This window comes from Cygnus atratus, chromosome 1 (assembly GCF_013377495.2).
Source record: "Cygnus atratus isolate AKBS03 ecotype Queensland, Australia chromosome 1, CAtr_DNAZoo_HiC_assembly, whole genome shotgun sequence".
In the NCBI taxonomy this organism is placed as follows: Eukaryota; Metazoa; Chordata; class Aves; order Anseriformes; family Anatidae; genus Cygnus; species Cygnus atratus.
In genome coordinates this window covers 91,524,320-91,551,133 of record NC_066362.1, presented here as the reverse complement: position 1 = coordinate 91,551,133, position 26,814 = coordinate 91,524,320, and the positions used below count along the sequence as shown (strand labels likewise).

General features: G+C 41.1%; 1 protein-coding gene across 3 annotated transcripts in view; it reads left to right on the top strand.

The window, feature by feature from the left end:
* ALCAM (activated leukocyte cell adhesion molecule) overlaps positions 1-26,814 on the top strand; it is a 117,769-nt gene that overhangs the window by 66,410 nt on the left and 24,545 nt on the right. For all 3 annotated transcript variants that reach the window (XM_050716605.1, XM_050716600.1, XM_035540492.2), the window contains exons 2-6: positions 16,402-16,502; positions 18,845-19,064; positions 23,497-23,561; positions 23,953-24,040; positions 24,840-25,022. In XM_050716605.1, the coding sequence (XP_050572562.1) occupies positions 16,402-16,502; positions 18,845-19,064; positions 23,497-23,561; positions 23,953-24,040; positions 24,840-25,022 (657 nt within the window). The remainder of the gene's footprint in view (positions 1-16,401; positions 16,503-18,844; positions 19,065-23,496; positions 23,562-23,952; positions 24,041-24,839; positions 25,023-26,814) is intronic.

Here is a 26,814-nt window from a genome sequence, read left to right as displayed (position 1 = left end):
AGAAATGCCATGTACCTAAGATAAATGTAGATAATGAAAACCTACTCAAATGCATTCAGCTTGATTTAAGGTGCCTTGTTTTGATTGTAGAATACTTATAATAATGAGAGGTATTTTTTTTAAACAGCTATGAGGGATATTAATTTTATGTTGGACTAATTTCATTACTGCAGCAGCCAATTTCAGATACTTATATGGACTGTCTAGGAAGGAAAAATATTGTTTGGAGTGGCTGTTGGAGCACAGAAGGCAGGTTCAGGTGTGAAGCTACTTGTAGGGGCTTCTTGTTGTTTGAACCTAAAAAACGAGGCATGATGCGTATTAAATGGTATCTTAGGATAATGCAGAGGGCATAATGTGAATGCTAAAACTGAAACGCTCTCATAACCCTGTAGCTTGGTATTTTGTCACTCAGTTCAAAGCTGCTTTGTGCCAGCTGCCTGTTGCTTCTTCGTGCTGGTCCTGGCTGTGCTGCAGCTGGCAGCCCTCCTCACCCTTGGTGGGCATGGTGTTGGGTTTGGTGGCCCTTTGTTTTGCTGTTTTAAAACAAGTACAGTAGCAGTTATGTCCATGGCAGAGTACACTGAGATTCACTGATGAAAACAGTACTATACAGGTAGGAAGCCTGGGATTTTTAGGCTTTTATTGACCTCTTTTAGAAAGGTACTTCAAAGTGCTGTTTGTGAAGGCCCAGGTTTGTAGGTTAAACAAAGCAAATCAGCCTATTGTTTGATTTTTGTGTATTTTCCTTTTTTAACAGAGATCCAGTTAAACCCAACCTAAAATTAGATACCTTATTGCAAATAGTGTTGATTTTTTTCCCCCTCATGCCCACACAGGCCAGAGCATGCATGTGTCATGGCATCCCTCTTCTCTTTCACACAAGCAGATATTGGTGTTTTTGCGAGGACACCAGTCTTAAAAAAGGCAACTTCTAAGGAATAAAACTTTGCAAAGTCACTCTTGTCTTTGCTGTGCGACATTTGTTTCCTATTAATTTAGAGTAAAAAGGCCTGTTGTCAGTATCAGGGCATTAAAAACATACATCATTCCCTAGGCTGTTCAGACATGGTCAGAGCTCACATAAATAATTCTCTAGCCTTGGTATTTCAGGGAGGGCACCATCTGGCTCCAAAAAGAAAAAAGATTCCAGAACCAATAATTAGTTTTCAGGGTTTCTTCAGAATAATTAGGTATAACAGCATTAAAAAAGTGTGATAATTAATGCGTGTTTTCTACAGAAGCTGGAGACTATGAGAGATTGACCTGCTTCCTCACAAAAGACAGAAGGACAAGTTTTTGTCTTTGGGGGCCAGGCTTTCCACCCCACTGCCAGTTCCATCAGCACCCCCCAAACACTTGGCGGTGGTGTGAGGTAGAGAAAGGAGGCTTTTGTTCAGTGGGGGGTGTTTGCTGCCAGGGACCCGAGGCCCAGCGGTGGCTGGGGTCTGCGGGGCCTACATGAATGTCCTCAGGCCTGAGAGCTGCAAGGGCCACAGCGTGGCTGCACCACTCAGGCATGCTTTGAGTTTGCGTCCAAAGCTGAAGCAGTCCCTTGCCGGGCCTTGAGAGTACTGCTTCTCTGCAGAAAACACAAGGTGACATGCCTCTCTTCTATGAAAGAAGTAAGGTTCTTCTCATTTGTCTGGTGGTACAACACCATGAAGATTTGCACAAAGGCTCTGCCCTCAAGCAGCAGATCTGCTCCAGCCTAGCACCACGGTGGCTCATTGGCTTGGCCAACATGCATGCTGCACCACAAACACCGGGCCATCTGTGGTTGTTGCACCATGGTAGCATTCTGAATACACGGTCATGTCTAGAAATGGGTAACTAGCAGTGTACACCTAAAAGTTTCTGCAAAGAATCAAAATGGCAACTCAGTCTTCTGTGTGTTTCCTCAGGGAAAAGTGGTATGGACAGCAGCAGTGCCTAGATAAGGAAATTGGTAATGGCCCCAATATGTAGGTCAGAACATCACGTCAAATTGTACTTAGAAGTGCAGTAGTGCATTAATGCAGTTTACAAGAGCATAATGCACTAGAGAAGCTGTCATGCTAACTAAAAGTCAATAGTCTTCTCTACAAGGAGTTTCTGATTGGTCTTAAGGGGAGATGGCCAACTTGGCAGTGACCAAGATGTGTTTTTACAGAGTTGCAATGACAGCATATATGCTTGGCCATGCTGCATGGGAAGCCATGTATGTAAGGCTGGCTACTTCAGAGAAATTGCTGTTTACTCAGGTGTTCAAATCAAAATCGTTCAACTCTGTGCAGTTGCTATCACTTCCACTGCTGCTGTTCAGGAATGTCAAACTATGTCAAAACTAGTGGCACGTAACGAACATGTTCCCTAAAACCAGTGCAGTGTATTACACCAACAGCCAACATTTTTCTTCCTGCAAGCCATGGATGGGATTTTACCTGAGGCTGAGGCACACGGTGCAAGCCTGGAGCTGGGGAGCTCATTGCATTGGGGTTATGCTGGAAACAGCAGTGGCTCCTCAGGTGCCTTGAAAGAGGGCTACACAAAGGTTGGGTCTGGATGAGGTCTTTGAGCAATTGGTTGTTAGTGCCTCTGTATTATCTTATAAATGTTGTCCTTGGAGTTTCAAGAGGCTACCCCAATATGTAATAACTGGGAGAGAGACCTATTCAGCATAACTGTTTTCTAGTAACAGCACTGCTGTGTTGTGCCCCAGTCTTCATGCTGTGGGACTATCTGTTATTGAAGATAAATATGTGCATAAGTACTTAAAAGACTGAACTTCTATGTTATTTCTGTTTCCACACACTTCTAGTAACTCTTTGGTACCTATTTGGGGACTAAAGATAGGCCTTACATGCTGCTGCTTTTAAACTTAATAGCAACACTGTATTGGCAGAAGCAATGTCTGCAGTTGGAAAATCCGGAAAGTAAATTGTATATTAATAATAAATAAATAAATAGGAACCTTATTTTGCATTCTCTAACCTTTCATGGTTTTCTCCAGTGGGCAGCTGAAACATATTACAGCAATTTATTCAATAACTGGCTAGTACATATATGCTGTTATGTTATATTGGAAAATCATTTGACACCATCAGCCTGTCAGCCAGATCAGATCTGCAGTTGAGTGGTCCTTTTCAGCATTTTTATATACACAGCATTGTTTTAAGTAGTTTTTTTTGTCAAAACAATACAGAAATCACACATTGAAGAAAATTAACAGCACATCAGATGCTAGCTTACATATGCATGTACATATGTGAATACATACAGGGTTGAAACAGACCCCAGTATTTGGCAGCATTTCATACCATTGCACGTCAGTAGTCTCCGCAAATAGAAATGATAGGCAGTGAAATCACACTAGCCTTCCGTATTTGCAGATCAGTGCATTTATGTTTCACTATTGAATAAGAGTCTGTGTAATGTTGACTATTTAATTTTTATGTAGTTTGTTTGTGCTGCTGCCACGCCTGTTAATTTTCAGGATACTGGTTAAGACAGGCAAAGACAAAACTTTAGAGATAAAGGTGCTGCTGTTTTCTCCTGTTACTGAAAGAGCACATCTGTTTCAGCTCATCCTCCTTCAGCAGCAGACAGTTGCCAGTACCAGGGCTGGCTACAGGCATCTGTGAAATTTAAAAAGCTGTGTCTGTGAGGAGCCCATTAAATCTAAAGAGAGCCTCAAAGGAGCTGTCAGTCACTTATTTTAGCATAAATCATAAGGATTTATCACATTATACTTTCAATGAGCTTTTCCCCCCTCACACCTATGTTATTGTGCCATCAGTGAAATGATAGGTCTTGTCTCTAGGTAACAAAGACCTGCTGATGATTCCACTGAGGCTATATTAATGTCATCTGTGTCGCTTTGTCATCTACCTTATCAGTAGGGAATGCAGTTGGAAAACAGATGTAGCAGCCAAAAGCCTATCATCAACTAGGGGGTTTTCCACTGAACCAGAGCCACCTGATGAACATAAAACAGAAACTTTCCATTTACCAATTGCTGGACATTTACTGTTTACTGTTTACAGCTGATACAGCTTATTCAACTCACCCCAAGCTATGGAAGGATAAATCTGTCTTTCATCTATGCCTTTTAAAGCTGTGAGTTCTGTGAGACTTTTTTTTTTTGAGGTGTTTAATGCTTGTTTTTCACCATAAATAAACAGAGCTCATTCACATAAAACAATACTCTGTACATGTTATTCACAGATTGTGGTTGGTTCAGCTGGTTGGATCTAGCTCGTTGCTTTGGGAGTAAACACTGCTAAAAACATCAAGCAGCAGGTTTGGCAAATAAGACTGTAGTATGTAAGTGTTGCAGGATACTGCCTGTTAAGTAGCTGAGGACCCCTCAGCCTTGTTGAGGGGTAGTTAGTAAAAATATTCTTCTCATTTTCATATGCATACCTGATTTCAGGTGACTGCCTCAGCAAAGCATCATGGGAAGTTACAGCATATACTTCTGGAAGTTGCCAAACTTGCATTAACCAAATGTTTTATATCCTACTTATTGGGGTGTAAGGGATTATTATTGCACCAGTACTGTTACAGCTTTTGCAAGTGCTTTAGAGCTCTGAGTAAGAAAGAGGAGCCAAAATGATGCCTTTTCCACCTAGATTCTTCTCTGCTGGCTCAAAACCCTGTTGTGCTGTAGAGCAGGATGCTGCTACCAGACATCAAGCCAACAGCAGTTGGGATGACAGTTTTGCATGAGTAAGCAAATGCCCAGGTGAATGCACTGATAATACGAGGGTGAGGTTTGCAGATTTGGAACATGCAAAATAGTAGATGTCTGTCCTTTTTCTTTGTTTCAGGATTACATATCAGAGCAAACCATGATTTGAAGTAGAGGAACAACAAGCATGGTTAAAAAAAAAAAAAAAAGATTCATGAAAACTGTCAGGCATTAATTTTCAACATGGAAGGATCCTAGACAGGCAGAAGGGAAGTGCCTCTTCCCATAAGGAGGACTGTAGACAGAAAACAGAAAATTCAGACAAGAAAATTGGCTTAGAGCTGTGGCTGTTGTCGCGGTTCCTTTGCTTAAAAGGATTACAGTGACATTGATTTAACTGCATTAATTTTTCTAATTTCTTGTTACATTTTCTCTCATAATTCCTAATATTTTCCATTGCATTTGTTTACTATTCATTAATCTGGTCAGTTATTTATTGTTCTCTGTTTTTGCTCATTCTTTGCAAAAATGATCCTCTGATTTGTTTTCTAGTACGTTGATTTTCTCTTGAGGTTCTTTCATGCCTAAGGGAATGTAAGAAATATTTATATGTTTTGGAGAGTACGTTTTTTGTAAAATATAAATTTTTAATAAGTTGTTGCTTACTAAGAAGCTCAATATTTTTATTTACGTTTAGAGTGGGAGGTACAGATAATTCTGTTACCTGAACTGCCCAGCCTGAGGTATGTTAAGCACACTACTTTCTCTGAAGTGGAAGTAGAGAAGGCACAGAAGGCGAGTGAGAAGAAACAACCAGCGTCAATGCTGCCATTGGCTGTATGAACGTGGCCGTGAGCCCTCCGTGTGTTTGTTAGGGAGCAGGTGGCTTCAGGGTCAGAATTTTCTATGATGCTGCAGTCTGTGTGTGCATCCTCGCACCTGGCTGATCCCAGGAGAAGGAAAAGTATGCTTATGGGCTGCTTTTCCAAAGCTAGGGGCTCATTTGAACTATTTTACCATTGTTTTGATGGAAGAGTTGGAACTTACTGCAAAAGGCATACATTCCTTAGTGCATAACTCCTGAAAAAAATAAAAAAAAATGGAAGGCCCATCTGCTCTTTGTACTCTTACCTGTTTATGGATAGTCACAGACTAAAATCTGAAGGGATGTGCTAGCTTGTACGTAGACAAGCTAGTGTGTACTTTATTAACATATGTGGACACATGAACAAAAACCTGTTTTCCTGTGTTTTCTATAGTTGGAAAGGAGCACCCTGGGTCAGGGACGCTGGTGCACTACCTGTGTTTTGTTGATAGGTGGTAACGGTGAAGTCGTGGCATGGTACAGCGATTGCACTTCTCCACAAACAGTAGCTGACCAAGCGAGATGCAGTGACTGCTTCCTTGCAGTCTTGCAGTTGCTTCTTCTCATCGGTGTGATCCCGTGCAGGCCAATGAGAAGAGGTTAATGGTTGGGTGCAACAAAGTCCCGGCCACGTGGTAGGAAGGAAGCCCAAACGTGGCATGTACAAGAAACAGCAGGTTCACTTCCATGTGCCCCTGGAAGGAGCCGGCGGGTTTGGCCCCTGCTGCTGTCTGCTCTCCCATCTCAGCTTCAGTACAGCCACGTTTCCAGAGCTTCTCTCTACAGCCAAGCAGCACAAGCAAGGAGGAGGGTGCAGGAGGCAGAAGTCCAGCCTCCTTCTCCGTTGGTGTGCTGCCAGCTTGACATTGACTACAAATCTAGGATGACAGGGTAATATACTCTTGGAGTACCAAAACAAAATCTCTCATAGTTCTGATATGGAAAACATACGCTGTTTAGCTTTTTATTCAGCATTTATGTATAAATTAGGTGCTTTTTCTGCAGTATTAGCCTGTGGGTATATTGATCCCCACTGTCAATATCAGGTTATGAAAAAGCAAGAGGGCCAGCTCTTTATTTAGTACACTTTCTATTGTTGTTTTTTATTTTTTCTTGTTCTTGGTGTTTTTGTTGTTTTTGGTTTTTTTTTTTTTGCCTTTTTTTTTTAACACAGGATTTCAGGGGATTTTAGATAGTTATTTTTGAGCTACAGGTTTTCTGTGACTTAATAGAAACTTCTAAGCCCCTTTACGCTATTGGATACTTGACAGCATTGCTGACTAGCATAACAAGAAGATGAAAAATAATTGGAGTAGTTTCATCAAATAGGAGAGTGTTTTGGAAGGGCAGCTGAGAAGCAGAGAAGAAGTATGCTGGGGGAACAATCAGAGGCTAACCTCAGAAAGAAGAGGTTTCATCAAAATAAAGGGGCTTTGCTGATTCCACTGCCAAAATAGATGTACCCTTTAAAGTTGAAACTTACTGCAGTATTGACGCAGGAACTATTTTTCCCCATTTTGCTGCTCATCTCTTTGCAAACAGCTTGTATCATCAGCCCTTGTTAAACTACAACTCACTGCCTTGACAGATGTGCTGGAATACTTTTTTCAAAAAAAAAATGAAAAAATGAAAAAAAGCACACCATATGTTGGTAACTATTTTAGTAATTTTCAAATTCCTAGGATATTTAAAAGAAAAAAATAAGTAAAACCACAGGTATTCGTGGCTACCTCTTGAACAGAAGTATCAAGATGTGTTGGCCATCTTCTGTCTTCCTTTGAGTTATGAGAACTGTCTGTTCTCATAACTGTCTGTTCTCAGGGTCTGAAATTACTGTAAAAGTTGTCATCAAAGTGAGTCATTAGCAGTGGTCTTTCGGCTGAAGCTTCAATTGTGAAAAAGTAGCTTTTTGCACTGTATGGTGTTTTTTTCTTGTTTTTTGTTTTACTTCTGACTGCAACTTGCCAATGTTGTCTTTCAGCATGATTCCATCCAGATCGTGTAGAAATATTGTTTCTGCTAGCCTTATGCTAATTCAGGATTTTTACGTAGGTATCTCTCTTTTCCCTATGCTGTATTTGTAGATACTTGCTTGGATTACACTATGTTTTACCTGCTTACAGTATATATATATATGTAATTTATTAAGCCTGTAAGATTTACTCAAGGAATTTGAAAATTTAGACCCACAAATCTGTAGAACAAATGTGATTAGTTTTGGATTAGCTTTGGAAAGCTTAGGGCTTTCTCTTCAAAAAGAAATTTTGCTATCCCATGCAGTACAAAGGCAGTGGTGTCTTTCATGGGATTTCCTTCCAGTTCTGTAGTAGATTTTGGGGTCTTCTTGATTTCAAAGGGGCTGGATTAAAAAGCAGAGATGCGCTTACTACTCCCAAGCAAACCAGAGCCTTGCTGGTCAAGTTTCAGAGCTTCTGGTCTTAGAAATATACGTTGCCTTCTTGGAGTTGGGTGCTGTGGCAATGGCTGGGGTGGAGCTGTAGGAAGGCTTGTGTGTAGATGCTAATAATTTTGCAGAGCGTTTTGCATTGGTTGCTGAGCTTTGAACTACTCATTTGATCTCAAGCTTTGCAGATGCTAATGCTTTTGTGTGTAGTTTCAAAGCTTACCTGACCTGGAAAGCAGTGTATGCTTTACTTTAAATTCATTATCCTTGTCACTTAATGAGGAATATTCAAATTTTAAGAGACGATGGCTATGCACAAATTTCTTTTGCATACCTATCAAAAATTCTAGAAATGTTTTGATGTTTTTATGATTACTGCCATGATCATTGCCTTATATATAATATTAAAAGCTCCTAAAATGACAAAGTTTATTTAGAATTATTATAATAATATAAGCAGTCTAGGAGTTTTGGTACATTCAGGCTGAAGAAGCTTTTCTTCTGTACGTTCTCCAGTGATGATATAAAATGTTCAGAGGAGTGCTCAGTGTGAACATCGCTAAGGCAAACTCACTGTAATGATAGCCCTGTAAACTGCACACTAGCATCTTCTGCAAAGCTGTCTGCCCCTGGATGTACACAACTTTCTAAGACTTCTGCCTTGCAGATTGAAATTTCCCTCAAACTTCTCAAAAGCTTGCGCTACAATCATTCCAAACCAAGCCACAAACAAAGCTTGCACAAAGGGAACATGCAGATAGGAAAGCTGTATTCTGGTGTGGGAGGTGGGGAAAATTGCTGCCCAAGTACTGAAGCAGCTGGAAGTTTTGAAATCTCAGCACAGAAATAGCCCTCAGTGAGATAAGCAGCAGTTAGGTGCCACCCAGAGTCCTGTGTGGACTTTGAAAATTGTGGTTGAAGTGCTCGGTGGGATTTTGCATGACTATTCTACCTAAACTCATGGAAGTCCCAGTCTTGAGCTCACCCGTAAGGTTACACAGAAAGCCAAGCTGTATGCATGTATAAGTATAGTGATAGCTGAATAAAACTGTGGTTCCCATGATGTGCACGACTGGCTGAACTGCAGGGTGAAATACCAGTGAGAAGCACGTGTTGTCCTTCCTCCTCCTGCCCTGAGATGGAGGAGGTGGCCGGGGGTTTCTCTGTTGGCAACACGATGGAGCCCGCGCAGCCTTGGTCAGATGTAACAGGTCATCTGAGCAAGTTATAGATGGTCTCTTTGTACTGAGAAGGAAACCATTTGAATGATTTATATAGAAATTGAAACCAGGAGAACAATATTAGTTATTAGCGGTCATAGCTTGACAACATTTTAAAAGTTCAAAGATGTAAAGAGTGATTTGGGGTGTGTGTTCACACTTGCTGGCTTAAAACAAAAATCCCGCCCAACTTTCCCAGCCACGCACAACTTTTGCAGTGCAACTTGCAAGATGTGATTTCAGATAAAGCATGAGCCCGTTACCACCCTTTTCACAGCTATTAATTTTTCAGTTTTATTTTTCTTACCCATCATAAATGTTGACATGTTTTCTTTAGTATTTTTCCCCCTTTATAAGGAAAACTTCTGAATGTTTCAACAAGCATACTGCTTTGTATAGGGTAATGATACCTGAAATATGTTGATATTTGGTGCTCTCCAGCTCTGGTGCTGTCAGTGTTTCTAATGTTAACTACTCTGCCTGTTCCCTGTTCAGTACTGCCTGATGGCTTTGGTTTGCTGGGTGCCAAACCCCACCTCCCTAATCTGCCTTTGGACTTGCCAAAATTAGTGTTAAGCACATAAGCGTGCCTGTTTGGGTTTGACAGCTTGTATCTTTAGTTAAGTAGGTGTTTCTTTGACCAGCTTGTCAAAAAGGAAATTTAACATCTTCCAGAGTAGAAACCATGTTTTGAGTTGGGTCTTGCCAAAAGAAAAAAAAAAAAAGAAAAAAAAAAAGAAAAAAGATGAATGTGCATTCCCATTCAGTTATTTCACATCTTCACAGAGCTCAAGTAAGCACTGATGGTTCCAAAGGGTAATTGCTGTCCATTACATCAGTGCTTAGAAGATGATAAAGGATTTTTTTTTTGTCCTTTGGTGTTAAAATTGCCTGAACTCTAATATTGTTCAGGGATGAGAAAATGTTGAAAGAATGCTGTGATGAAGTGCAAGAAACCTTTCAGCAAGTTCTGTTACGTTGTTTTAAAAGCATATTTCATTAAATACTTCTGGATATGTTTTTGTGAAGTTAGTTTCCATCTTTAATAATACTGACAACTCTCCTGTAAGTAATATTCTTAGTCACCGGTGTGTAGATTTTTTTCACTATTTAAACAAGGCGAGGTAGGAAATATACTGTTTATATAACCTGATAACATCCACAAACACACGCTTGCTCTTAATCATATATGTAAGATGAAGATAATCAGTGTTTGAATTTTCTTGAAGTGTTTGCCCTGCTTCTGTGTTTTGATGCCCAACTTACAAAATAAGGAACGATCATACCCACCAATCTCAAACAGGGTTTGTCATGTGTGTGAATTTTGATAACGCAAGCTGTTTTTCTTTTTTTTTTCCTTGTTTAATCAGTCTTTTGACCTCCTAAAGTGCATCCCATGTTTTCTGTGGCATGTTTTTCTGAAAAAGTGACTTTCTGCCAGGCAAAGAAAAGGGAGAGGAGAAAAGTAGTTGGAAGTTGAGTACTATCTGAAGAGTCCAACTTCCATGCAGCAGTATGGGCTGGGGGCTGAGCTGGGGGAAAGCAGCTTTGCAGAAGAGGACCTGGGGGTGCTGGTGGACACCAAGTTGAACATGAGACAGCAACGTGCCATAGCAGCAGAGAAGGCTGGCAGTGTCCTGGGTTGCACTAGGTGGAGTGCCACCAGCAGGTCAGGGAGGTAATGCTTCCCCTCTGCTCAGTGCTGATGAGGCCACACCTGGAGTGCTGGGTCCAGTCCTGCACCCCTAGTACAAAAGAGAAGTGGAGCTACTGGAGAGTCCAGCATTAGGGCCACCAAGATGATTCAGGGACTGGCTCAGGGGATCTCATCAACGTGTACAAATACCTGAAGGGGAGGTGCAAAGAGGACAGAGCCAGGTTCTTCTTAGTGGTGCCCAGTGCAAGGACAAGAGGCTGTGGGCACAACCTGGAGCACAGGAGGTTCCTTCTGAACATCAGGAAGCATGTCTTTGCTGTGCAGGTGACAGAGCACTGGCACAGGCTGCCCAGAGAAACGGTGAAGTCTCCTCCATGGAGATCTTCAACAGCCACCTGGAGGTGGGCCTGGGCAGCCTGCTGTGGGTGTACCTTAGTGAGCAAGGGTTGGACCAGATGGCCTCCAGAGGGCCCTGCCAACCTTAACCATTCTGTGAACTCTCTTAATTTTCTTTCTAAATAGTGCTTGTAATTAAATGAAAATTAGTTTTCAATGTTAAAGGTCAGCATCAACAAACAGTTGGGACAGGAAGCCAAGTCCCAACTCATTCAAAGCTGGACAGTTTTTGCTCATACCTTTTGCATTGCACCAACACCCGGCTGTCATTCAAATACTGCTTTGTCAATAGAATAAAACTCTGTTAATAAAAGGCAATTTTCTGGTCTCAAGAACTTGCAATTACCGTCTTTGTGAAGTACTGACATTTCCTGGCCGGTACCTAAATGGATGCTCAAGAAGACCCATGTATAGCTATGTACCTGAAATCCCATTAGGAAATGGAGGGGAAGGCAGAAAGAAAAGTGTGCCTGTGGCTACTTCAGAGCTGATAACAAGCAACGTAATAGAATCTGTATTTCATTAGGCAAATCTTTTTAGCCTCCCACAATGTATTACATACGAGCTAACCTGGGCTACTTCGAGATAAGCTGAGAGGGACGAAATCTCAACTAAAGATTTGGAGTGCCAAATTTAACTGGCAGTTTCTGAAGTAGGCACTAAATAACACAATAGCTCTTTGCTTTGGACACTTCTATTCTGGAAGATGTGAATTGACCTCCTCTGCCTACGAGCATGCCAATAGCATAGGCACCGGTGTCCTGCTGTCTTCTGAGACCTTGCTCCTGAGGAAGTGTAATGGGAAGCATCATTGCTGAACCTTTCAGGGTCAGGAGCATCAGCAGTAAAAAAATCAGGTGCAGAAGGAAAAGGTAGAATGTCTTTGTGCATATAAAGCATCAGTTAAACTGGTGGACTCTGAGGTGTTGAGGGAGGCTCAGTTTCCCAAATGTCGTTTGCTTTACTGAGTGGAATTAAGCTGCACTTTGAGGCAGCTGAGCCTGTAGGTGAAGGTGCATTTCAGGCAGTACCTCTGCTACTCATATTTTTGGACACAAGTTCATGGTCTCTGGTGAATCTTGCATCTAAAGGGTCTTTGAACAGCCTGTGGTCTGTATTACATTTTCCTATAAATGTTACCTTTAAGCACTTCAAAAAGGGGTTTCTGCAAGACAAGCATCCAATATTTCAGATGGAAGAAAGAGGTGGAAAACATGGCAACTTCCCACACACCTCCTACAGCTTTTGTTGTTACCTTGGAAAAAAACATCAGTTTTCCTGATTTTTAGATATTCGCCTTCTAATCATTCCTCTCATGTAACCCCACTGATTTAAAAAATAATAATTAGTCTAAATTATAACTTGCATCATGCACTCTTGATGAAGATCTAAAAGAAAACAGTAATAGCCCCTCCTCTGCCTCTAAGCTTCTGATCAACTAGTCAGATTTTGGGTTTTGTCACCCAAGTCTGTAGGTAGTAACTGCTCAGTTCTTCCCTTGGGCAACACATGCCGAGAGGGGGACAAAGAAGGATGCCAGTTAGCACTGCCACAGGGACGTGGAAAGTGCCGTAATTAATAGCATCAGCAGCAAATGTCATCTCAATTTAGCAGCATCCTGCTGGGATCTTTCTCTGACTTGAAATACCTCCTGATGCTGCGGCTTTCTTCCCGCGTCCGAACCGATGCAGAAAGGTTTCATCTGGCTCCGAGTGGAGTTTCTTCAGCACTGGGTCAAAGAGGAGGAAATGAGTTAGGAGGTACCTCAGCCTTCTCAGACCTGGATATAGGGAACTGGAAGGTGAGCTGGGTTAACTCGGGGTATACCTATAGCCCATAGCTAGTTCAGCAGTGCTTCTTCCCCCAGCACTTGTGGGATGAGATCCTGCCTCTGCATTAGTGTTGTTGTTAATGACACTACCTCAGTTTTAGAAGACAACATCTGAAAATCACGCAGGGGAGCGGGTTAAAGTCTTAATTAGGCATAGAAAGCTGTATCAGAAATGCACCAGGGCAGGGAATGATGTTTGGTGACTTCTTGCTGTGTTATTCCCTACAATTGCCTTCGCTCCCTCCTGCAGTTAATGAGATATGAGGGCCTTGACCTTGACCCAGGGTGCTGTTAGGGCATGGAACAATTTGTTACATATTTGTAGTCTCTTTCATTTTCTCTGTCTTCAAATGAGCTGGAGTCTATGTCCAAAAAATAAAAAATAAATGGTAGGCATTATTCTGTAGTTAAAGCAGTCATTTTCCTCTCCATTGCACCGTTTTACAAATGCATCTAATAGCTACAAAGAGGAATTTCTACATTTGTTGAGATTTTTTGTTTGTTTTGTAACGTATTGGTTTGCAAAGTTGTTTTGCAAAGATTACTGCAGTTCCTGCTGTGAAAGTTTGCAGTTGTTCAACTTGTTTGCACTCCTTAAATGTCCTAGATTTCTCCCTACAGAAGAGGAAGGAGAAAATTTTACTGCAGGACCTTTTGTGGTTTTCTAAAGACTGTTTCTCTGCATGTAAAGTAAAACCTATTTTTTTTTTTCATTCTGTGTTAAATTCCTAGAAAACTGTATGGTTTAGTTTAGGCAGAATTTATGTCAACAAGACATGATTTTGCAGGGTTTTTTCCATTTGAAGGAATGCATTTCAGATGAAAGAATTCTTCAAAATCAGAGGCCAGGCTTTCCATTTATCAGGCCATTCATTGATTACCTGCTCTGAATGCTGCAAACGTAAATCCTTTCCAGAAACAGTTTCATTCACATTCCTGGGGCTGTTTGTCAAGTATTTGGTGGCATATGCTTGTTACCTTAGCAACTCGTAGGGGTTAAACGACTGCCTAGGAGAGAACAGTAGCGAACAGCCTTGCAGATCCCACAGGGTTATTTTGTTTTTTCCTAATGACGGAGCATATCTGCTAGCAGAAAGAGCGGTTTCTGGTTTTCCATGTGATGCAAAATGCCGTTACGGAATTTCAAGTTACTAGTGCCTGGAATTTGAATGAGTACTAACCTGGCTACCAGTGGAATAAAGATTTCCGAGTCTCTTGTAATTTTGCACCCGTGGGAGAGAGGAACCAAAAAGGACTGCTTTCCTGCTCTAGCTGAAATGAACGTTAGGATTCAGCTGGCAAAGCCCAAGTTGTGTGGTCCCCCTCCTGAAGATCAGAACGAGGATGAATGCAAGGGAGGGTCGTGGGGAAAAAATATTCCTGTTTTGAATTTTACTTCTGTTTGTAGTTTGATTTCATAAAACGTCGGTCCTATTTCATTAAAACTAAAGTTAGCTGCTCTCTCCAAAAATTTGTGCTTTGCTTGTAGAGCGTGCACTTATTCAGCGCCATCTAGTGGACCAACTGCTATTGTAAGTTAGAAAGCAAACCACAGCAAATTAGAGCATGCAGTCCTTATAATGCGAATAATGTACCCAAAGCATGTTTGTGACCAAATATATAACAGCATCAGAAGATTAGCAGTTGCTTAGTTGATACGGCTTGCTATGATGAAAAGAAATTTTATGGTATGTGCCAGTGCTGTTGCCTCTTACCTATTGAATTCCCCTAGTCCATCAAGCTCCAGCTTGCTTGCCTGCTTCTCTGCTCTACCATATGATGTTGTCTAGGCTGTAAGCTTCTCTAAGGAAGGATTTTGGAATAGTATTTCTCCGTGTAGTACCACAGAAAATAGAGAAGAGCCTAATTGTCACAATGATGAAAATGATGAGTATTGGCTGGTGCTAACTGCGAGCTCAGAAGTCCTCACCTGAAGAAAAATGTTCTGGAGTCTGTCTAATTCAAGTTACGGGCAAGGAGTTCAAGGTTTGGATCTTTGAAAATAACTCAAGGAAAAGCAATTCCCTAGGGAAAGTCTCCCTACGGAGTATACGTGCAGAAGGCAAGAGAACTGTCAGGTCATCCCAGTGGCTGCTTTAAGACTCATGGAAAGATGAAGGGGCTGTGGCTCAGGTCTTCGGGGGCACCTGGGAACAGGTTTGCTCAGCCCATTCTCCAGCACGAGCAAGAAGGGCTGAATCACCAGAAAAATTTATGCCTGCGAGAAGGATGGGGTGCTGCTGCAGCCGTGGCCACATCACTAGCATCCCACTACTCTCTCTTAGAGAATGTTTCTCTGGCAGCAAGCCTGTAACGATGCAGCTTCAGCTGCAAATGAAGGCAGAGCATGGGGAGGGTCCTGACTCTGTAGGCAGAAGACGCTGGCCAAAGCCGCAGACGTGTGGGCAAGAGCTGGCAGCCACCGTGCCTACTCTGTGGCGCCGAGCGAGCACCAGAGGCCAGCCCAAAACCTCCCAGCAGCGAGCTGGTGGGGCTGCGGTGTAAGGAGCACTGGGCTTCCCCAAGAGCAGGGGTGGCTGCTAAAAATAGGAGCCAAGAAATGTTGCACAGTGAAATCATGGCAAATGCGCAGAGTTTTAACATCTTCTGCTTGAAACTCCCTTGCATTTTAACAGTTCTTCACTTAAGGGCCTGTTGGTTTTGTTCAGTTCGCATGTTTTGGACAATGAAAATAAGTGGGTCACTTCTACCCTGTGAATCATATGCATTAGCACAATAACACTGTGCTGAGGTTTCTAAAAAGCTATTTTTAAATAATTCATAGAACCATTTCACTTAACCTCAATGTACAGACTAGTTTGTTTCCCAGGTTTAAGGGAACATAGCACTCAAATAACACTCTCTTTTTCTTTCTTTTCTTTTCTAAGTTTTTAATGTAGTGCAGCGATCAGGGTAAGGCTTGTCAGCTGGCCTCATCACAGCAGAGCATTGCAGCGTAACCCCTCCAGGCAGGAGTGGCCAATTTTTCATACAATAAATGTTTGGGGGTTTTCCTTCTCAAGGTCTGAGTTTGTAATGCTAGCTGTGCATACAGACTGTAGTGTGCGTGGTCATCCAATGGAGCAGGTGAAACCCTGTCTGAAAATTCACGTGGCTCCTCCTGACAGCAGCAGGAAATGTGGGTCCAAGAAGGGCTTAATGTTTAAGTAAACTAATGTAGTGGCAGGAATCCTGCTTTGTTAGAGGTTTTGGGATGAACCCTGCATGCTGGAAAATAACCATTTACAAAGAACGTGGCTTTTTTTTTTTTGTAGTAACTATGCACCAAATGTTAGCATATTGGAATTCAAGAAAACGCTTTAATTATTTCCTCTCTTTCTCTGTTTCTTCTCTAGCTCTGGGATTGTATACAGTAAATGCAGTATATGGAGACACTATTACCATGCCTTGTCGTCTAGAAGTACCAGATGGTCTTATGTTTGGAAAATGGAAATATGTAAGTATAGCTTACTTTTTTTTCATTAGAGCTGGTATGCGATGTATATTTTTTGTGCATGAGGCTACAGGATTCCAATTGATAGGATTTCTGCCTCATATGCAAAGGTTTTTATTTCTGTGTGAAAGACTGCTAGATTCCCAGCTGTATAACTTCTGCCAAGTATGGATGAAAGGTTTGAGGAATTAATCTCATTGTTCAAGTGAAATAATTGTCGGGGGGTCCTCTGCCAACCTGTGTTAGAAATCTGGCATGTTACCCAGCAGCATCTCACTAGCTTGACAGAGCCACCGCTGTACGTTTGAATGCTTTTGAAGCAGGCTGCCTGAGGCAGGGCCTGCCTCATCCCCAGGAAAATGCTGTCCCCGTGCTTGGTTCATGGGATAGTTGCCATCTCAGCATCATTTCATGGCTGAGTGTATTTTATGCACAGGGAGGAGTGTGGAGCTGACCTTAGTGGAGCTGCAGTGGTCTCACCCTGCCTGTTTTCCCTGCTTCTGCAAAGTTGATCTAAATCTCCTTGCGTGCTCCAAACCAAAATGTTACCAGCAACAAGTGATTTCAACTCTGACAGTGGATTTAAAATTATGTAGTTTTCTCTATTTCAATGGCATCCACCAGTCTATTTTAAAGTAGAAGGATCTGTCTCTGTTGTTACTGCACCATCCACCTACCTCTTTCCCTTGTACCTAGAGGTTTGCAGATTTTACAGACCTTGTGCACTTGAGAATTCCTGCTTTGCAAATATGTTTTGGGATGCAAAGTCAGAAATCTTGGGAAGACACAAATCCACCTCTATGAAGATAGATGCAAGGCTACTTAAGAAAAGGTGCATTTGGGTTGCTTGTCTCAGACAAGTGATGAGCACCAGTCAGCAAAAGGAGGCATTACAGCTTGGCCTAAGTGTGTGGACGCGTCACTGGTACCATCTGCGGCTGATGGGAAGGGGCACAAACCTGATGTGAAAAAAGCAGCTGCAGTTTATAAGAAATTGTTGACATAGTCAACATACAACCAAGTGAAGCTGATACCAGATCTCCCAGGGCAGCTTCCAGCTGGTAACACTTGTTTTTGGGGTGGGGAGGGTTCGTTGGTTTGCGGGTTTGTTTTTTTTTGGCAGGGTGATTATTTCATCAATAGAAAGAGGAATCCCATTTGGGCTTGAAGAGTTAAAAGCTCGTTTGTGCTTGACAGCCAACTTCTTGTGTATAAAGCTAAGGCGATGCCTTCTTTCCTGTGTGACAGACATCTGGAATAATCCAAGACTTGAAAGTGAGAGAGGGAAAAAGACTGTAAGGGAATTCGAGCTTCACATTAACTGTTGTCTCCTGCTCCCAGCCCTGGCTCTGACACCACTCATCTCCTGTCACAGCGTCGTCATGCTTTTGTGGGCTCTGCAGTCAAGCTGAGATACTGTGCTGGGAGCACTGCTACTATCAGTGCTGCAGGGTGCAAAGGATAAAAGGGAACTAAAACCTTTTCCAGCCCTCAGCACAGTACTGAACATAGAGTTGGATTCAACCTTTCTCCTCACTGTATTTAGAGGGGGACATTGTCTTGTCCCTTCTCTGTGCAGGGGGGAAATTGAAGCCCACACCACTCAGCTTGTAACTTGGTCTCTCATGAAAACAAAATATTGATACAGTAGGTTTGTGCAATGCTCTCAATTTTGTATTCCTTCGTAGGATGGCAACTGCATACTGATTGATATGGATCATATCAATAGGAGGATGTCTACAAAATTATTTTTTTCAGATTATCCTGAGGTGCATAAATAAAAGTATTTGATTGTATGTATATTCCCATGCCACAAGCTCTTGGGCCCTTTAAAAACAAAAAGGAAAAAAAGAAAGCTAAAACCTAATTTAGAATAAAATAGGCAGTAATGCCTGATTAAATCCTGCATTTGGAATGAAGTCTGAATATCCCAGACAAACAATATGAATATGTAAAACAATCATGAAAAAAGGGAAACTGAAGCTTTTGAGCCTAGCTCATGAAGGCTTCTATTTCAAATGAGTTTTTCCATATACACAGAGTCAGGTGGTGCCAGAAACACCAGCCTTGATCTCAGAAAGCCCTGTGTTGTGCTGCAGTTTGAGTCAAAGGACTGAAATTACTTCTGCTGATGATATTCTCAACATGTACAACAGCAGTCTTAGACTAGCTCTCATATAACACTGAATTTCTTGCTTGTGCAGCAGAAGTTAATCAGCAAAAAGTAGTCATGTATTTTAAAGATTTTTTAAATTATGGTTTTGTACCAATTGCAGATCTTCAGGAACTTCTAAAATTAATTTGAGTGTTCATGCAAAATAGAGGTGTTTATCCTTTTATTATAGGAAATGCCAAATGGATCTCCAGTATTTATTGCCTTCAGATCATCAACAAAAAAAAATGTACAGTATGATGATGTACCAGACTACAAAAACAGGTTGAGTCTCTCAGAAAACTATACATTATCCATCAGGAATGCAAGAATCAGTGATGAAAAGAGATTTGTATGTATGCTAGTAACAGAAGACGATGTTTCCGAAGAGCCAACGATAGTCAAAGTCTTCAGTAAGTAAATCTCGTTGTTACTACTGCTAACCTTCATCAGTATCTGAATCATAAATTAAGAAAACTTTTATTTAAGGGAAAGACTAAAGCCAAGAAAGTAAGCTTTGCTGAGTACATTACTAAGACTAGCAAATTTCTGCAGCTTTCAAAATGTAATCTACTGGTAGCATTTACGTAACAGGACTGCCTGCACTTACGGTTTATTCATGATAAGTGCTGGCTCAAAGAGAATTTTAGACTTTGATAATGACTCACTTATGTGATGTCATTTGGCCTTGGAAATGGAAAATGTAAAATTAGCGCTGATTATTTTTCAGTTGTTCTCTAAACAAATTTTTATGCAGGAGAGAAGCATTAACCATGTGTGGTATAAAGGGTTAGATCAGTGTAGAGGTTTAAAGCAACTCCAAGCAGCCAGTATGCAGTGGCATGACCTTTGAGTGAGCGAGGAGTTGGAAAACCAGCTGCTAGCCCCAAATTCTTACTTTATTCCCTGTTGAACTACCAGGAGGCATACCAGGCTGCAGTTCTCTTTTAGAGCAAGAAAGACCTGCAAAGTATATTACCATTTTGATATCACTACAACTGCTTGATCACAGTGGAGACTTTCAAGAGTGCTGGGTGTTTTTTTCCTCTTTTTTTTTTTGTTTGATTTATTTGTTTGTTCTAAGTGAAACAGTAAGTCTCTCAGAAGCCTGACTTCCTGAGGCTTCTTTCCAGCAGCTTCTGAAGATCCTCCTCTTTATGATTAATGAAGTCAAATCTGAGGTCTCAACATCTGGTCTGTTGAAAGAGTAACATGGCATTTATACCTTTGAGCATCCTCTGAGAGCAATTGACAGAGGGTCATTTTAGTCTTGGAAGGACTGGTCTCCTTGGGCTCTGCAATGTCCTAGTGACAATGGCTACGTCTAGATTAGTAGTTTTGCAGCCACAGAATTGGATCTGTAGGTGTTGAGGACACAGCAACAACATGTTATGGGGAACTTAGAACTAGACGTCGTCTGGTCCCATCCACTGTTTGTGGGAAGCATTAAGGGAATTTCTGAAGCATGTGTTCTGGTTTCATTGCACCCATAGGAACCCAGGTTACATGCTGTGAGGCTGATCTGCAGTGTGAACCAGAGCAGTCCTGCTCTGGTCAGACATGAGCATTGGCAAACCTGATTCAGAGCTGAAACACATTCCCTCGAAAGCTGAACCGCCCAGTGGAAGGGCATTGGTTGCTCCTTTTTAGGGATGTAGGTCAGTTGAAGCCAAGGTTAGCATTTGTACATGCTGCAGTTTCAAACAGACCACACTTTTGCTTAAACAAGAAGAATGTGTTTTAGAAGGGAAATCCTGTGCTTCTCTCTGGGAGAAGGTGTCAGGAAGGCTGCGGTGTTGTCTTGGCAGAAGTTTGTCAATGGCATAAATGAGTTTGAAGGTAGATTAGGAGTCAACAATAATTCCCTTTCCCATGTTTCACTTTGCATTTGACTGTAAGAACAAGTGAATTAATGACGACAGGGACAAGCGCGCTCAGTGCACGCATAGTAAACTCAGTGCTTCAAAGGAAATGATAAAGAATTATCATGTTTACTTATCGCACAGCAGTAAATATGTAGATGAGACAGTGGTATATGGTGAACTAAATACTAACGGCTTGAATTACTGTGTACTGTACTAAATATTAACACAATGCTAACTCAGCCATGGAGCACAGCTTGTATATTTTATAGTATGCATTAATACTAATAGAGAAAGCTTCTATTTACTGAGGAAAACAAGAGTAGAGGATGGCACATACGTAATGTGGTTGACATAGCATGGCAAGAAAGAGTTACCTTTGCAGTTTTTCATTTTGAGTTCACAACTTTATTTAGGGCTCTCATAACATATCTGTGCGTTTAACTTCCTTGAGACTGGTTGGGGGCTTTTCAGTTTTTGCTCTTGCTTGTTTTAATTATGAAAGAGTTAAGAGTAGCCTGCAAGCTTCATTTATTCAGTGGTACTTCTAAGTGGTGTTTCATTTCTTCAGTGGAGTTTCTAAGCTCCTTGAACCACAGATACAGAGCTAAGCCACCATGGTGCAAACCCTCATAAACCAAAAGACTTGTGTATCTGAAACTCAGCCCTGTCCCAGAAGGCTTGACTAAAGCTGGGTTTCACTGGAGCTTGTCACACCCTCAGCTGTTGCTACCTGATTAGCTCAGGGCTAACGAGCCGAAATGGCTCATTGCACAGATCCCACCTGCTAGTCACACTCACTGGACTACTCAAACAAGCTCTACCAGCTTTCCAGATGGATCCCATCAGCTTCTTTCTCTGGAATTAAATGGACACAGTTTCCAGCAGAGCAGCCTTGCAGACACTAGCTGCTGTCCAGCAGCACCGATATTTGGCTGGCGCAGGCAGTGAGCCTCCTATCGTAGTACCTGTGTGGGGTTGCAGAGTGCTCAGGCGAGCTCTTCAGCTGAGAGATGAGCTGTGTGCTGAAGCTGTAAACCTCCCAAAGTGTCTGCTGCTGCTGCTAAGCTTAAAATTTCATCTCGCTGTAGAAAGTAAAAGCCAAGTAAGTCTTTTATAGCGAATTACCTTCGCATGTGTGCGGTGGCTGCTGGGATTTGGCAGCAGGCATCTCCTTTCAGCGGCTGCTCTGTGAGCACAGGTGGAGCCTCTCATCCCCAGCTTCTGCAGGGGAACCAAGGCACCCACATAGCAAAAGGCGCAGAACCGGCGGGCCTCTGACTGACTGCCTTTGTGCAAAGGATGCAGGTGGTGTACAAAGCACAGCGGAGGTCTTCCTGAATGGCCACAGAGAGCAGTCCTGGGGGAAAAGAGAGATGACAGGAGGGAAAGCTGGGGGAGGGCTGTGTGGTTTGATTCGATCAGCTGGTGACTGTGACAGGAAACAAACTATTCCTGGTTATGGGACCAGAAAATCTAAACCAGAAGGCCTGTTACTGGTCTTGTAAAACCTAATTTGATTGAATTGACATGAAAATGCTTTGTCCTTGGCAGGTTCTTACAGAAATAGGTTAACCATTTTCCTTTATAACTAACAAAAGAAGTAAACATGCACATGGCTTTAAAAAATACATTTTACTCTGTTAGCCCTTTGAAGATATCGTGATGGGTTTGGTGCTTAGCTTCCACTGTTTTTTTTTTTTTTTTTTTTTTTTTTTTTTTTGCCACAAGCAAGTTCTTTGAGAATGTCAGATAAATAGCTTCTTTATTGCCTTTCATTTCCTTTTTGAGCTTTTCTTCCTGTTCCATTTTGGCTTCCAAGCGAAGAGTATCTGTGCATTTGTGTACATACACACATATACACATGCACACCAAGCAAGTGAATTCTTGGGGAAACACGTAAGCTTGCGGTCTCTGCCACAGCAGGAGCAGTACACCTGCAGATGAGTAACTTCACCAGGGTGTTGAAATTCTGGCAAGCTGGCATGGAATTCGCTGGGGTTGGGAATGCTGGCAGTACTTCAAAGGGAGCTTGATTTGGGGAAAAAGATTTTGTAAGCTGGTGTGGTTAAGGATGTGTCAGTCTGTAAAAGTATATAATGCATATACTTATTTAAGCAATACAGTTAGAGTGCAAAGATTTCTTTGGCTGCGCAAACATTGATTTATTTTTCCCCCTCACTCCTCCCCACTTTTTTTTAGAAATTGTGGGAAAAACCGTCTCTTCTGGAGATAAGAATTTGCATTCCGGGCTTCAGGCCAAACTATTTTAACAGACAACTTATATAGTCTGTAGAAAGTGCTTTTTTATGATGGAAATGCTGATAGATCCTCCACTTTGGCAAGCTAAGAGGTCCATCTACCACTAAAAAACTTAATAAGAAGACACTTTGGCACTGACGAAAAAGTTTATTTTTTTTTAAGGGAGTCATAAGCAACTTTAAATTAGTTAAAGTAATTACACCTACTTCTGTCGTCTGAATTTCCTAAATGTAACAATACCCACTAGGAAAAATAAGCATTAGAAGAATGATCCAGTTGAATTTGTTCCTTTATGAAGTGGCAGCTCAGCTACAGTAATATCCATAGTAAAGCTGCTTTAATGTTGCTGTGGTTTTTGTACCATTGGTTCCTTCTCCAGCATGTGTGTCACATAAATCAGATACAACAGAGCAGGTTTTCTTCTCCCAGGTACTGAACAGTTTGCCTGGCTAAAATTTATATTATCAGGAAGCATGGAATTCATTAGGGAAAGTATGACACATTTTAAGGTAGTGTTTTTTCCTCCTCTCCAGTCCATTTGCTGATATTGGGGTAGAAGTATCTCTTTCTTTTTTTTAATGGCAAAATATAGTCAAGACTATAGCAGCACAGGTTGTTGTAGTTAGTCTTAAAGTTCACACATCTTCTGGTAATGTTTGCTTTTTCAAAAAAACCTGTTTGTTCTTCTGACACTGGTGCTTTTATCCTATTTATGTTTTAGAGCAACCTTCTCAACCAGAAATCTTGCATCAAGCAGACTTCTTAGAAACAGAGAAGCTAAAAATGGTAAGAGCAGCATTATCCCTCAAAGTTACATGTCTGAAGGCTGCCCAAAGTTCCTTTGCAGTTGAGGTGGAGAGAGGTGATGGACTGAGGCTAAGAGAGGGTGCATGTGCATTTGTGCCTGTGGGAGATCGCGTTGTGTAGCCAGACTGAGCACAGAGTGGTTCCCTCAACAATACCCTAATAGCCCTGCAAGCAGGGTCCATCGTGATCTTAGACCCATCACTGAACCCTCTTTCATATTGTACCTAAACACTGATGGGATTTGTCCTATTTAAATATATATGTATTTGGGGTTAAGCATTTGAACTGTTTAGAAGTTTTTACCCTAAGTGAAAACAGATCTATTAAAACAGTGGAGAAAACCGGCTACTAATTCCTGTCTGTTTTGCAGCTTGGAGAGTGCATTGCAAGAGATAGTTATCCTGAAGGCAACATTACGTGGTACAAAAACGGGAGAGTTTTGCAGCCTGTGGAAGAAGGTACATTTTACTAATGGACACTGTTCCCGTAAACTCCCAGTTTATGGGAATTGCTCTGTTCTAGTCTAAAGTACTGTTCCTTTGAGGAAAATGACTCATTCGGAAACATGAAACTGGAAGGAAGCTTCTCGGGTGCCTCTCAGAGCACCCAAGCTATGTCATATAATCTCTCTACGCTCAAAAAACACTGTGGGGAGAAAGGTCGGTAATGCTATTGCCAAGCCATTCTTGAACCTATGTAGCTGGTAGAAACTGATCTAATTTTCAGCTTTGTATACAGTATTAATTGTCTCAATTTTACATCTGTCCAATACTGTGTTTGGACATAGTCATAGTCTTCTTATGCAGGTATTTATTCTCCAGGATATTTAGGAAGAGCACTTTTTTTTTTCTTCCCTTTTTTGCCTTTCAACTTTAATTTTGATAGGCTGATCAGGTCAATATTTTAGCTTCCTTAAAACAGGGAATGCTTACAATGCTAAGTGATAAATGTGGTCTTAAAAATGGGTTTTGCCAGCATTTTTAAGGCCTTCTTAGTAAGCTGAGATTTGTATTACAAATAATTGAAAATTAGTTTTCTGTTTTGATTTAAAAATATACAGTATGTTAGGAATATGTTGCTGACAAAATGTTCCTAGTAAATATCAGTGGCGATACTGAAGGAAAACTCTTCGTGTAGTCTGTTGGGTAATTTGTCATGTTGCTTGTGTGTTTGCAGCCTGATAACTGTAAATAGAGAAAAGGCAAGCAAGATGTATCTGCAGTAGGAAGTGTGAGTGAAACAATATTTCCTTTTCAGTTGTGGTCATAAATTTGCAAAAGACTGTGGACAAATCAACTGGGCTCTTCACCATGACATCATCTCTTCAGTACATGCCAACAAAGGAAGATGCAAACGCTAAATTTACTTGTAGCGTGACATATTTTGGACCATCTGGCCAGAAAATGATACAGTCTGATCCAGTTGTCTTCAATGTTCACTGTAAGTTATTAAAAAGCATCTATTGCTCTATGAAGTCTTCCTCGGGGAAAAAAATATGAAAACTCTGAGACAGTTTACAAAATTACAGACATTGCTATTTGACTATCAAGGTGGTGTTTTCAAAGCTGGTTTGAAGGTCTGAGTATAATGTCTGTATGATTTGTATTTATCTTAAGATGTACCTGAGTTTTCTTTCTATTTAATAGTAGAATACTGAATATTAAGACTGGATTGGCAAGAGGAAAGTGATAACCACAAGCATTTACTGTGAAATGCTTTTTTCAGAACTTTAGCGAAGATAGGGGGTGATCAGAATGATCTATGTCCTCTGAAATAGGCAATTAATACACTGTATAATTTTCAGTACACTACACTGAAATGCTTTTCATTTTTGCGAACGAGTCAGCACCAAGCAGCTAATGCCGGTAGACTATCTTGCACGAAATGTAGTAGCTTCTCTACAGCTGTAAGACACTGATATTTACATTTAAAATGTGGCATTTGAGTACTGGTAGACTTCTAATTTTAAAGTAGAGAATGTTGTGAATAATTACTTCCATCTGGGCTAAGTCCCAAAGCAACTTCCTTAGTGTGTTATTGGAGATCGTAATTCTCCTTTGAATAAAGAAAACAAACAGTTGGCAAGGAAAGGTCAGAGAAGGTGCTAGCAGTGTGGGAGGGTGGAAGAGGCATTTCAGGGTCTTGTAAAGTGACACTTGTGAAGGACTGTAGAAGGCACTGTGTTGTAACAGAATGAAGAGAAGCAAGGATAACCAATATATCCAGTCAAGTGTTGTTTCTTTGTGCACTTTAGGTAATATCTCAGCTTATAAAGTCCCCATTTTAAGAACAATGAGGTCTAAATCTATGGTCCAGATGTGCAATAGGACCTTAGTATACAATGTCTGACAACCCTAGGACCTTAGTATGCATTGTCTAACAACCCTGTAATCCAGTTGAATATGAAGAAAATGAGTAATGCACGCAGGATTTCTGCAGCCAGGAGGTGTGCTCTACTGGCTTGAAAACAAAAGTCCTGGACTTGAAGTGGCAAAGTATTTTCTACCTTGCCTTCCAAGAATACCTTTGGCTTTAGAGTAAAAGGTTGCACAACTTCTTTTTTGCATATCTTCATTTGCAGTAACTTCAATTCCATACTCTGCTCAAATGCATCTCCAAAAGAATTTCTGAAACTTTTTATTAACAGACATCCAGAGCTTCAACAGATGGATTTCTTGACGGATGTTACTTGAGGATAATGATTTCTGATTTGGTTTTGTTTTTAAATTTAGTTCAGTGATCCTAATTAGTTTCTTTCTCAATAAATGTGATTTTTTTTTAATCTTTCAAATGTAATGAAGACGGAAAAAAAAAATGCCAGACTCCCACCTCTAAGAAATGGAAGTATGTCTTTCAGCCTTTACTTTTTTTTTTTTAATTGACTGCTAAATTATCATGTTTTGTGTCTCTGAAGCACGTTGCAAAAATCATAAAATAGACCTGCTATTCACTCTGATATCCAGTGAGATTCCTTGCAACTTACCTGTTTATTGCAAAGAAATGGGGAATGCACACTTAATGCCTATACAAGATTTTATTTCATTTTGTGAAGACATACCTGTTAGTCAGAATTTAAGAAATGTTTTACGGTTTGTATTAGCTCAGGGTTAGTGCCATCTCCAGTTAGTGACATCTCTCAAGTGTTTAATAGCCAGTTGAACCCCTGGAAGCAGCCAGCCACTGTAACACTGCGAGAAGAAAAGTGAATGAGCTCCTGCAAAATTTGGTGCTA